The following is a 13,381-nucleotide window of genomic DNA, read 5'->3' on the forward strand; positions in this document are numbered from 1 at the left end:
CGCAGAGTCTGTCGATCGGGCGGATGAAATTAAAAAAAATTAGATTTTATCCGCGGGTCGGGTCGGACGGTTGAAATAAAAAAAAATTAGATTTTAAATAGATTCAGGCGGGTGGCAGTTAAACCAATTGGTAAATATATATACATAGTTAAATGTTGTTACCCACATACGAAAAACGAGCAGGCACCTGCAGCATATGCCACAACAGAAGAAAAAAAAAGAAAAGAGATGGACACTTTTACGGAGCGGAGAAGGGACGCCTCGCCGGGGTCCGGGACCGAGGTCCCTTCCCCCGAGAGGGCCCCACCGGGAGCCGTAGCTGAGGCGATCCGCGAGAAGGGCCCGACGCACGTCCAGGGTCACCACCGCGCCCACCGCACCGACACCCCGCCTCGTCCGCCTTCGCCGCGGCCGGCGTCACGCGCAGCAGGTAAGCAGCTTACCTGCCCGCCACCCCCGTGGCCAAGGGCTCGTAACAGGGGTCAGTCCGTGCGCTCCGCCCGCGCAGCTTACCTGCCCGCCACCCCCGTTGCCGGGGGCGCGTAACAGGAGTCACTCCGCGCGCAGTGCGCTCACGAAAGGGGTGGGGCTCACCCTGGTTGATATAGACAGCAGGACGGTGGCCATGGAAGTCGGAACCCGCTAAGGAGTGTGTAACAACCCACCTGCCGAATCAACTAGCCCTGAAAATGGATGGCGCTGGAGCGACGGGCCCATATACCCGGCCGTCGCCGGCAGCGAGACGCGCTTGGAGGTGCGCTCAGCGCGGCTCCCATATGATTGCGCACTGGTGTGCGTCTGGGTCGTGACAGCGTGGCACGCGAATGTCTGTGCTGCATTGGATCAGTCTCCTTTCTTTAACAGGCAAAAGCTTTATAACCTCACTAATGCCTTGCATCGTCTATATTAGATATATAACAACGGGCGGGTGCGGTTCTGATCAAATGTTACATCGGGTGGATGGCGGATGGTTGACGACTTTCTGATGCGGTTGCGGATGAAATAATTGCCTATCCGCGCATCTCTACCAGCAACACAATTTCCCAACTCATATGGAAACGGGGTTTGTACAACCAGCACCTCGGGACAGGAACAGAAGCGTTCTCCCTTCTGTCGCTGCTACTTACGAATTGAGGGTTTTTACAATCTTGAAGTGGTGTGTTGTGTCACCTTCTGTCATGGTCATTTGACAAAGTCTTGACAGCACAACATATTTCAAGTAAAGCGCTGCTGATTTTTTTGGTCTGTGAAATATTCCACACTTGGCAAAAATGATGGAATCACCAGTCGGAGAGGACGTTCATTCAGTCCAATTTTTGTCAAGATACGTGGCACAAAACTATACTCATTTCAAATGGCAACTTTCGGGCTTACAATAAATCAATAAAGTCAGTAACAGTTGAATTCTTGATATGAGATCGCTCAATTCTGAGAGGCCAATGGTGGAATCGTGAAGAACAAAACAACAAACCATTAAGACTGCGTTGCACCACCTCTGGCTTTGATCACAGTCTCTGACGAGTGACAAACGCTACGCTTCATCAATCTTGCTCTGATTGCTGTTGTCAGATCAGCTTTGCCGGTTGGAGTCTTGACATCCACCATTTTCTTCACTTTCCATCACGCATTTTCAATTGGATTGAGATGTGGACTATTTGCAGGCCATGACATGACTTCAAGTGCCAATGGTTGTCACACACACACACACTCACACACACACACACACACACACACACTAAGTGCGGTGAAATTATCCTCTGCATTTGACCCTAACCCTAACCCACGCCCGGGAATCAGTTGGTGATTTAACCCCCAATTCCACCCCTTGATGCTGAGTGCCAAGCAGGGAGGTAACGGCTCCCATTTTTACAGTCTTTGGTATGACTCGGCTGAGGTTTGAACTCACAACCTACCCATCTCAGGGCGGACACTCTAACCCAGGGGTCACCAACCTTTTTGAAAGCAAGAGCTACTTCTTGGGTACTGATTCATGCGAAGGGCTACCAGTTTCCATCCATCCATTTTCTACCGCTTATTCCCTTTGGGGTCGCGGGGGGCGTTGGAGCCTATCTCAACTACAATCGGGCGGAAGGCGGGGTACAGCCTGGACAAGTCGCCACCTCATCGCAGGGGCTACCAGTTTGATACACACTTAAATAAATTGCCAGAAATAGCCAATTTGCTCAATTGACCTTTAACTCTGTTATTACTAATAATTAATGATATTTATCTTTGTGGAAACACTGATCATCTTAATGATTTCTCACAATAAATATATATAGAAACAGATAAATATGATTTTTATATTTTCTCTACAACATCGCGTGGACATCGGGGGCGGTACCTCTGGATTGGCAGACCGGGGTGGTGGTTCCTCTCTTTAAGAAGGGGAACCGGAGGGTGTGTTCCAACTATCGTGGGATCACACTCCTCAGCCTTCCCGGTAAGGTCTATTCAGGTGTACTGGAGAGGAGGCTACGCCGGATAGTCGAACCTCGGATTCAGGAGGAACAGTGTGGTTTTCGTCCTGGTCGTGGAACTGTGGACCAGCTCTATACTCTGGGCAGGGTCCTTGAGGGTGCATGGGAGTTTGCCCAACCAGTCTACATGTGCTTTGTGGACTTGGAGAAGGCATTCGACCGTGTTCCTCGGGAAGTCCTGTGGGGAGTGCTCAGAGAGTATGGGGTAACGGACTGTCTGATTGTGGCAGTCCGCTCCCTGTATGATCAGTGTCAGAGCTTGGTCCGCATTGCCGGCAGTAAGTCGGACACGTTTCCAGTGAGGGTTGGACTCCGCCAAGGCTGCCCTTTGTCACCCATTCTGTTCATAACCTTTATGGACAGAATTTCTAGGCGCAGTCAGGGCGTTGAGGGGATCTGGTTTGGTGGCTGCAGGATTAGGTCTCTGCTATTTGCAGATGATGTGGTCCTGATGGCTTCCTCCGGACCAAGATCTTCAGCTCTCACTGGATCGGTTCGCAGCCGAGTGTGAAGCGACTGGGATGGGAATCAGCACCTCCAAGTCCGAGTCCATGGTTCTCTCCCGGAAAAGGGTGGAGTGCCATCTCCGGGTTGGGGAGGAGATCTTGCCCCAAGTGGAGGAGTTCAAGTACCTCGGAGTCTTGTTCACGAGTGGGGGAAGAGTGGATGGTGAGATCGACAGGCGGATCGGTGCGGCGTCTTCAGTAATGCGGACGCTGTATCGATCCGTTGTGGTGAAGAAGGAGCTGAGCCGGAAGGCAAAGCTCTCGATTTACCGGTGGATCTACGTTCCCATCCTCACCTATGGTCATGAGCTTTGGGTCATGACCGAAAGGACAAGATCACGGGTACAAGCGGCCCAAATGAGTTTCCTCCGCCGGGTGGCGGGGCTCTCCCTTAGAGATAGGGTGAGAAGCTCTGTCATCCGGGGGGAGCTCAAAGTAAAGCCGCTGCTCCTCCACATGGAGAGGAGCCAGATGAGGTGGTTCGGGCATCTGGTCAGGATGCCACCCGAACGCCTCCCTAGGAAGGTGTTTAGGGCACGTCCGACCGGTAGGAGGCCACGGGGAAGACCCAGGACACGTTGGGAAGACTATGTCTCCCGGCTGGCCTGGGAACACCTCGGGGTCCCACAGGAAGAGCTGGACGAAGTGGCTGGGGAGAGGGAAGTCTGGGCTTCCCTGCTTAGGCTGCTGCCCCCGCGACCCAACCTCGGATAAGCGGAAGAAGATGGATAATAATATATACAGGTTGTTTTCTATAGTATAACCTCTACGTTGGGGTGGCCTTTCTAAAATATCTGTCACATCCTTGCTGTTGAATCTGGTAGGTCAGCACCATGATGTCTAAAAAAGTGGAATTGTGTATAACCACGGCATGGGAGAGTATTTTTCTCTCAGTCAACTACGTCAGCAAAATAACCATTGATGGAGAACATACATTGTGTTGAAGGTTGAATAAATCCATCTAAATGGTTCATTGCACCTGCTAGGTAAGTGCAGAGAAGACGTCACGTCATCAAAGTGTATCTTTACACATTCAAAGAGGGTGAACAGATAGAAGCCAAAACAGTGTTGGTGAAAGTTAAGTGCAGTGGTGCATTCAAGGACCAGCTAAAAAAGTGTGAAATCTCAACGCGTGAGTAAAAACATTAGCGATGAAACAAAAACATAAGACAATAATATTGTGGGTCCCTTCAAGGGGTTTATGAATGTTGTGTTACGTCACTGCTTGGCACCGATGCAAGTGGACTGTAACTCAAGTAGAAAGTAAAACTACAGAAAGTTCTGTAGGGCTGGACAATAATCACATTTTCATCTTGATTTTGGCTTTGGGAATTTCTGTGAGATTGATACTATTTGGATCATATTTATTTGCTCGCACATTCTGGAAAGTCTTTTGGCGTTATACATCAGATATATATGATGATGGCTTCAATATATACTCTACTGGTACTTTCAATTATACATCAGATATATATGATGATGGCTTCAATATACACTCTACTGGTACTTTCAATTATACATCAGATATATATGATGATGGCTTCAATATAGAGACACCAGTGACGTGCAGTCACTAGAGGCAGGTGAGGTGGGGCCTCACCTGCCATCATGGAAAGAAAAAAAATGTAAAAAGAAAAAAAATGAATTAAATTGTTATATGTATCCAGTGATTATACTATAAAGTTATTTTCCATTTAACTTCACCAGTTTTAGATTATTTTTATTCAAAATCTCTGAATTTTCACATTTGCCGTTCATATACTGAGAAGAGACGGTGCGGTGATCAGCAGCCAGTTGAGGCACGTCACTCAGTGCCTCACCATGGATTGCGCAATGACTCGGCTAACTGCTGGCCTGCTGTGCAGTGAGACCGTATTGCTATATGAATTATATTATACATTTCCATAGTTTAGTTAGCTGAGGTATATAATGTACAGTGTATTTTGTCAACAACTGTATGTGTGTAACGTATTTCTTGTGCTGAGCGATCATAAAACTGCTGCGAAGACGCACTGTGTGAGGCTCGCCGTAATCCCGCCTCCTGGTGGTAGAGAATGTACTCCCGCCGTAGAATGCACCCCCTGACGGGAGTGTTATATCAACTAAAGCCCACACTTAAACTTTCCACGTGCAAGATTGAATCTATTTAAAAAAGTTATTTAATAAGAAGCCAAAAAGTGCAAAAACAATAATGTTGGTGTTGGAGGAGTTGTGAATGACCGCGGGGCCACAACATTAGGTACACCTGCAGACTGCAGCACGGATTTCATATTTGCACTTTTTGGCTTCTTATTGAGCTGCTGCATTTTTTGGTTGGGTTGTTTATTTCTATTGAGTAACTTCTACATTTCTAAAAGGGGAGGAATGTAATAGAGTGATCTATGTTTGTCTGTTGCCATCTCCTGGTGAATGTTGGCTATAGCGTACTGTGGCTACTTTTTGGTTGGCCAACGATTTACGTGGTGTTGCGCACCTGACGTCAAGTGTGTTGAGTCTACAGTAAAGAGACGTACTTCATCACCTCGCCTGGTTATTGCCTCCAACCCAATATATTGCATAAAGGTAAGACCATAATAACATTTTTTTTTTATTAAATGTGCTTTTTTGTGTGCTACAGTTTGTATGTGTAAAGTTAAAGTTAAGTTAAAGTAGCAATGATTGTCACACACACACTAGGTGTAATGAAATGTGTCCTCTGCATTTGACCCATCCCCTTGATCACCCCCTGGGAGGTGAGGGGAGCAGTGGGCAGCAGCGGCGCCGCGCCCGGGAATCATTTTTGGTGATTTAACCCCCAATTCCAAGCCTTGATGCTGAGTGCCAAGCAGGGAAGAATGCTGGTATGAGCTTTTAAACATAACCCGTTAACTGCTGCCAATCAAATGGTGAATAAGATACTCTTTAGGGTTCATATGTTTGTAAATGTGACTGTGATGAAGTCAGTGCCTCACCAGCCATCAACCTCACCGCACGTCACTGAGAGACAACTACTCTACTGGTACTTTCAATTCTACATCAGATATACAGGTAAAAGCCAGTAAATTAGAATATTTTGAAAAACTTGATTTATTTCAGTAATTGCATTCAAAAGGTGTAACTTGTACATTATATTTATTCATTGCACACAGACTGATGCATTCAAATGTTTATTTCATTTAATTTTGATGATTTGAAGTGGCAACAAATGAAAATCCAAAATTCCGTGTGTCACAAAATTAGAATATTACTTAAGGCTAATACAAAAAAGGGATTTTTAGAAATGTTGGCCAACTGAAAAGTATGAAAATGAAAAATTTGAGCATGTACAATACTCAATACTTGGTTGGAGCTCCTTTTGCCTCAATTACTGCGTTAATGCGGCGTGGCATGGAGTCGATGAGTTTCTGGCACTGCTCAGGTGTTATGAGAGCCCAGGTTGCTCTGATAGTGGCCTTCAACTCTTCTGCGTTTTTGTGTCTGGCATTCTGCATCTTCCTTTTCACAATACCCCACAGATTTTCTATGGGGCTAAGGTCAGGGGAGTTGGCGGGCCAATTTAGAACAGAAATACCATGGTCCGTAAACCAGGCACGGGTAGATTTTGCGCCAAGTCCTGTTGGAACTTGAAATCTCCATCTCCATAGAGCAGGTCAGCAGCAGGAAGCATGAAGTGCTCTAAAACTTGCTGGTAGACGGCTGCGTTGACCCTGGATCTCAGGAAACAGAGTGGACCGACACCAGCAGATGACATGGCACCCCAAACCATCACTGATGGTGGAAACTTTACACTAGACTTCAGGCAACGTGGATCCTGTGCCTCTCCTGTCTTCCTCCAGACTCTGGGACCTCGATTTCCAAAGGAAATGCAAAATTTGCATGGTTGGGTGATGGTTTGGGGTGCCATGTCATCTGCTGGTGTCGGTCCACTCTGTTTCCTGAGATCCAGGGTCAACGCAGCCGTCTACCAGCAAGTTTTAGAGCACTTCATGCTTCCTGCTGCTGACCTACTCTATGGAGATGGAGATTTCAAGTTCCAACAGGACTTGGCGCCTGCACACAGCGCAAAATCTACCCGTGCCTGGTTTACGGACCATGGTATTTCTCTTCTAAATTGGCCCGCCAACTCCCCTGACCTTAGCCCCATAGAAAATCTGTGGGGTATTGTGAAAAGGAAGATGCAGAATGCCAGACCCAAAAACGCAGAAGAGTTGAAGGCCACTATCAGAGCAACCTGGGCTCTCATAACACCTGAGCAGTGCCAGAAACTCATCGACTCCATGCCACGCCGCATTAACGCAGTAATTGAGGCAAAAGGAGCTCCAACCAAGTATTGAGTATTGTACATGCTCATATTTTTCATTTTCATACTTTTCAGTTGGCCAACATTTCTAAAACTCCCTTTTTTGTATTAGCCTTAAGTAATATTCTAATTTTGTGACACACGGAATTTTGGATTTTCATTTGTTGCCACTTCAAATCATCAAAATTAAATGAAATAAACATTTGAATGCATCAGTCTGTGTGCAATGAATAAATATAATGTACAAGTTACACCTTTTGAATGCAATTACTGAAATAAATCAAGTTTTTCAAAATATTCTAATTTACTGGCTTTTACCTGTATATGATGATACTCTACTGGTACTTTCAATTCTACATCAGATATATATGATGATACTCTACTGGTACTTTCAATTGTGTACACGCTGACTGCTAATGTCACCAGAGGAAGGGCGTACTTCAGCTCCTGTGCAATGGCAGCAATCTGCTCCACGCGGTCCTGGTGGGCTGCCAAGTCGCTCTCAAAGGCCTCGTGTTTTCGCAGCAGCGCCTTTATTTCTTTTAGGGTGGCTGTTTCGTAATCCTTCAGGGAGAGAAGCACTTCTTTGCCTGCTCGCACACATTAGAGGAGACAAAACAAGGTGAAGTTTGGATCCTGATGCTGATCCTGAAGACTGTGCAAGCAAACTGACCGCTGGCCCAGTTTTCATGACTGCTGGCTTTTTGGCGGAACTTTTCGGCCAGGTGGTCCAGTCTCTCCAGCCTGCGGATCTCGGTGAGAAGCCACTCCTCGTATCCCTTCTCTGCATGCTCCAAGCCTTGCCATGCCGTGGCAATGTCCTGGAGAGACGGTCAGAGGGCTTTTTCTCTCTCCAACCCTGGCAGGGCAAGAATTAGGAGTGGCCACTTACAGACACCATCTTGCCCTCGGAGGGCATGAACGCAGGCCGGTTGCTGATGCGCAACTTGGTCTGCAGCGTGTTGAAGTTGATCTCCAGCTGGCACTTCTCCTGCACCTTGGGGGGTTTATGCTGGCGCCTGTAGTCCCGGAAGTCCTCCAGCTTCCTCTGCATTTGTCCCATGGTCTTCTCCGGGCTCCGGTTCTCCAGCCAGGGAGTGGTGCGGCGGATCCACTCCAGCAGCTGGGTAGGGTAGTAAACCATGATTGAATACCATCCACATACTTTAGAGTAGTCACTGTACAGCTCGCATTGCAGTGTAGGTTTACTACTCATTGAAAATGAGGCAAAAGCAGTGGTGTCCAAAGTGCGGCTCGAGGGCAATTTGCGTTTTGTTGGCCCATTGCATGCTGTCGGGAAAGAAAAACTGTGAAAATGTACGAAAAAGAGAGCAAAAAACGGAATGTAAGAAGAAAAGGCTGACATTTTCAAATTAAAAATAAGACACCTACAACATAAAGCTGACACAAAGTTTTGTCTTTAGATATACCGGGAAATTCCCAACTAAATGCGGCTACCTTTTTACTACACTTTTAACCATACTTGCCAACCTTGAGACCTCCGATTTCGGGAGGTGTGTGTGGGGGGGGTGGAGGGGCGTGGTTGTGGGCGTGGCTAAGAGGGGAGGAGTATATTTACAGCTAGAATTCACCAAGTCAAGTATTTCATATATATATATATATATATATATACACACATATATGTGAAGTATTTCATGTATATATATATATATATATATATATATATATATATATATATATATATAAAAGAAATACTTGACTTTCAGTGAATTCTAGCTATAAATATATATTTATTTTATTGTATATATATATATGTAGCCGAGCTAAATTTTATTCTATTTTATTTTAATTTTGGTCATTTATTCACATCATTTTTTGTGGTGAACTTCCCCAAAAGTGTTTCTCATTGTAAATAGGTTCCACTCTATTATTTTCCATTACATACCTTTTTGTTTCCCTGGGGGGTGATTTGGCGTTGCACCTTTGTGACCAGCTTCAGTGAGCACTGACGCTCGGAGCTGGTAAGTCACGTTTATGTCTCTCTCCCTTTGTTTTTTTTATAAACGTTTTGGTTGTCGTTCTTAAAAGTGTTTTGTGGGAATGCGCACTGTCTTGTGACTTGTTGGTGGGCATGCGTGTTGAATTCCTGAATGTTGGTTGTTGAATTAGTGACAAAAAAAATACTTTTGTATGCTAAATGATGTGTGGATTAGCCTATTGCTAGCGGCAGTTGTTGCGGGGTTTCCTGGTCTCGTAAGTTTACGCACGGGTCAGGGGCTCTGTTGTGTGTCTGTGTGGACATCTTGTGTGCCGCTCTAGCATTAATATGAGTGTGTATTATTTTCTTCTTTATTTTTAGTGGAGAGAGATTGTTTTTGCCGTGGACTGTGTGTGACGCCCCGTTGTTTTTGTTTCTATTCAAAAAAGGTATGTATGTTATGAGGTATTTTTGACATAGTTTATTGTATAAAAAATATAAAAAGAGTCGATGTGGGTGGGAAAGATGAGGTGTATTACTGCACATTTTAAGGATCATTTTTCTTAATATATATTGTTATTTGCTGAAGTATATATTTTATATACTGTGTTTTATTTAATTAATTTAATTGAGACTATTTTATGCTTTATTTACCTTTTCATTATTATTATTATTATTATTACTATTTTAGTTATTATTATTATTATTATTTCCACATTAACAAGACATAATTGAATTGAGTGAGCACTGACGCTCGGAGCTGTGGAGACAGATCGTTTTTGCCGTGGACTGTGTGTGACGCCCCGTTGTTTTTGTTTCTATTCAAAAAAGGTGAATAAATCCTCCATGATTCAACTCCAGTGTGTGCGCCTCACTACAAGATACACAACGCAGATCAGTGACTGTTACATATATATATATATATATATATATATATATATATATATAAGAAATAATTGAATTTCAGTGTTCATTTATTTACACATATACTTGTTGAGTTAAGGTTTGAATTGTCCATCCTTGTTCTATTCTGTCACTATTTTTCTAAACATGCTGAACTCTGATGATGCATTGCTGTGTGACACGCACAAAAGTGCTTTCATCAAATGCACTAGATGGCAGTATTGTCCTGTTTAAGAGTGTCACAACATTGCTGTTTACGGCAGACCGACTGCTTTAGGGTAGACCAAAACGTGACTGCTGAGTCCGCCTGAATTTCGGGAGATAATTTGTCCCGGGAGGTTTTCGGGAGAGGCGCTGAATTTCGGGAGTCTCCCGGAAAATCCGGGAGGGTTGGCAAGTATGCTTTTAACCCTGCAGCTTATAAAACTGTGCGGCTAATTTATGTTTTTCTATCTGCTGAAGGCCACAATACAAATGGTTTGGGAAAAAACAAAACACTGAAAAGCTGTATTGTTGTTTGTGGTATGGCGCCATCTTTTGGGCGAGTGCTGCAGTGTCCCTCCATAGTGCTTTCAATAGAAGTGCCATTCAGTCTTACCAGCAACTAGAGATGCGCGGTTTGCAGGCACAACCGTGGAGTCCGCGGATTATCCGCAGATCGGGCGGATGAAATTAAAAAAATTTAGATTTTATCCGCGGGTCGGGTCGGGCGGTTGAAAAAAAAAAATTTGATTTTAAATAGATTCAGGCGGGTGGCAGTTAAACCAATTGGTAAATATATATACATAGTTAAATGTTGTTACCCACATACGAAAAACGAGCAGGCACCTGCAGCATATGCCACAACAGAAGAAAAAAAAAGAAAAGAGATGGACACTTTTACGGAGCGGAGAAGGGACGCCTCGCCGGGGTCCGGGACCGAGGCCCCTTCCCCCGAGAGGGCCCCACCGGGAGCCGTAGCTGAGGCGATCCGCGAGAAGGGCCCGACGCACGTCCAGGGTCACCACCGCGCCCACCGCACCGACACCCCGCCTCGTCCGCCTTCGCCGCGGCCGGCGTCACACGCAGCAGGTAAGCAGCTTACCTGCCCGGCACCCCCGTGGCCGGGGGCTCGTAACAGGGGTCACTCCGCGCGCTCCGCCCGCGCAGCTTACCTGCCCGCCACCCCTGTTGCCGGGGGCGCGTAACAGGGGTCACTCGAAAGGGGTGGGGCTCACCCTGGTTGATATAGACAGCAGGACGGTGGCCATGGAAGTCGGAACCCGCTAAGGAGTGTGTAACAACCCACCTGCCGAATCAACTAGCCCTGAAAATGGATGGCGCTGGAGCGTCGGGCCCATACCCGGCCGTCGCCGGCAGCGAGACGCGCTTGGAGGTGCGCTCAGCGCGGCTCCCATATGATTGCGCACTGGTGTGCGTCTGGGCCGTGACAGCGTGGCACGCGAATGTCTGTGCTGCATTGGATCAGTCTCCTTTCTTTAACAGGCAAAAGCTTTATAACCTCACGAATGCCTTGCATCGTCTATATTAGATATATAACAACGGGCGGGTGCGGGCGGGTGCGGTTCTGATTAAATGTTAGAAACGGGTGGATGGCGGATGGTTGACGACTTTCTGATGCGGTTGCGGATGAAATAATTGCCTATCCGCGCATCTCTACCATCAATTGATTTACGTGGTTTAAACAAGTGGAAAAACTTATTGGGGTGTTACCATTTAGTGGTCAATTGTACGGAATACGTACTTCACTGTGCAATCTACTAATACAAGTCTCAATCAATTCAAGCTGTCCATAACGTTTCTACTAGTATGCATTCTTCATTCATGGCTTGTAAGTTTGACAATATAACTCAAACAATTCATACTCACTATGTGTGGTGTCTTCTCATGCTTACTTCTACCTGCTATGGTCATGTCATGACGTGGTGATTCTTTTAGGGGAATCAAGGTGAACATTTACTTCAGGTGTTAAAAAGAAACAAAGCCACGTCAGGCCTTACCTCATACATTATTTATGGTAAAAGCAAAGTTAATCAAATCCCTTTTTGAAATCCTTTGAGCCACGAAGTGATTATTGTGACTACTTCTCCTTGGTTGGTGATTACTCTCCACTGGCCGGAATATGAACGATAAGCCTAAGCCTAAATTTCCACATAATGTTGAGATGGTGCTTTGTACCTCGCTGGCCAGTCTCTCGTACTCCTCCATCAGCTTCTCGTTCTCCTGGTTGACGCCCAGCACCTTACAGATCCTGTTAGCGGCCGTCTCTGCCTGACAGACACAAACAATCACGCTTGCAGTCATTCCAGCAATATTTCCACCTTACTTGCAAAATACAGCTGAAGTTTGAGCTCCGGGAGAAAGAGAAAAAGCGGGTGAAAAAAGGTGCAGATTGTTCATACCTGCTCTGCGCCGGCAAAAGCGTGATAGAAGCAGGACACGTAGGTCATGATGGCTCTTTCATCAGGCTTAGGGGTGTTGATGATGTCTATCAGCACAATATTGGAGTCAATGCACAAAGCCCAACATTTGTCCATTTCCAGAAATATTACCGTCAGCATCAAGCATTTTGGGAATGTCCAGGTGCTTCTCCGCTAAGTCAAAGGCCAGGTTTAGGTTCCCCATAGGATCATCCTAAATAAAGAAACACAATTCCACATGACTGAACAGCAATGCCGGACTTAAAATGCCAGCGTTGTGACCTTCATGCTGCGGACACATTATACTCCCTCGTCACCTGCACATACAACTTAATTACACACTTTCATCAATGACCACACCATTGTGGTGCATCCAGATACAACTTAATTACACACTTTCATCAATGACCACACCATTGTGGTGCATCCAGATACAACTTAATTACACACTTTCATCAATGACCACACCATTGTGGTGCATCTAGATACAACTTTATTACACACTTTCATCAATGACCACACCATTGTGGTGCATCTAGATACAACTTAATTACACACTTTCATCAATGACCACACCATTGTGGTGCATCTAGATACAACTTAATTACACACTTTCATCAATGACCACACCATTGTGGTGCATCTAGATACAACTTTATTACACGCTTTCATCAATGACCACACCATTGTGGTGCATCTAGATACAACTTTATTACACACTTTCATCAATGACCACACCATTGTGGTGCATCTAGATACAATTTAATTACACGCTTTCATCAATGACCACACCATTGTGGTGCATCCAGATACAACTTAATTACACACTTTCATCAATGACCACACCATTGTGG

At 45.5% G+C, this 13,381-nt stretch overlaps 1 protein-coding gene across 2 annotated transcripts in view; it reads right to left on the reverse strand.

The window, feature by feature from the left end:
• Window positions 1–13,381, reverse strand: part of actn2b (actinin, alpha 2b) — an 80,360-nt gene that overhangs the window by 14,314 nt on the left and 52,665 nt on the right. For both annotated transcript variants that reach the window (XM_061930192.2, XM_061930265.1), the window contains 6 exons: window positions 12,660–12,741; window positions 12,510–12,595; window positions 12,286–12,378; window positions 8,158–8,388; window positions 7,939–8,086; window positions 7,705–7,855 (listed from right to left, as the gene is read on the reverse strand). In XM_061930192.2, the coding sequence (XP_061786176.1) occupies window positions 7,705–7,855; window positions 7,939–8,086; window positions 8,158–8,388; window positions 12,286–12,378; window positions 12,510–12,595; window positions 12,660–12,741 (791 nt within the window). The remainder of the gene's footprint in view (window positions 1–7,704; window positions 7,856–7,938; window positions 8,087–8,157; window positions 8,389–12,285; window positions 12,379–12,509; window positions 12,596–12,659; window positions 12,742–13,381) is intronic.

The sequence above is a fragment of the Nerophis lumbriciformis genome, linkage group LG02 (genome assembly GCF_033978685.3).
Source record: "Nerophis lumbriciformis linkage group LG02, RoL_Nlum_v2.1, whole genome shotgun sequence".
In the NCBI taxonomy this organism is placed as follows: domain Eukaryota; kingdom Metazoa; phylum Chordata; class Actinopteri; order Syngnathiformes; family Syngnathidae; genus Nerophis; species Nerophis lumbriciformis.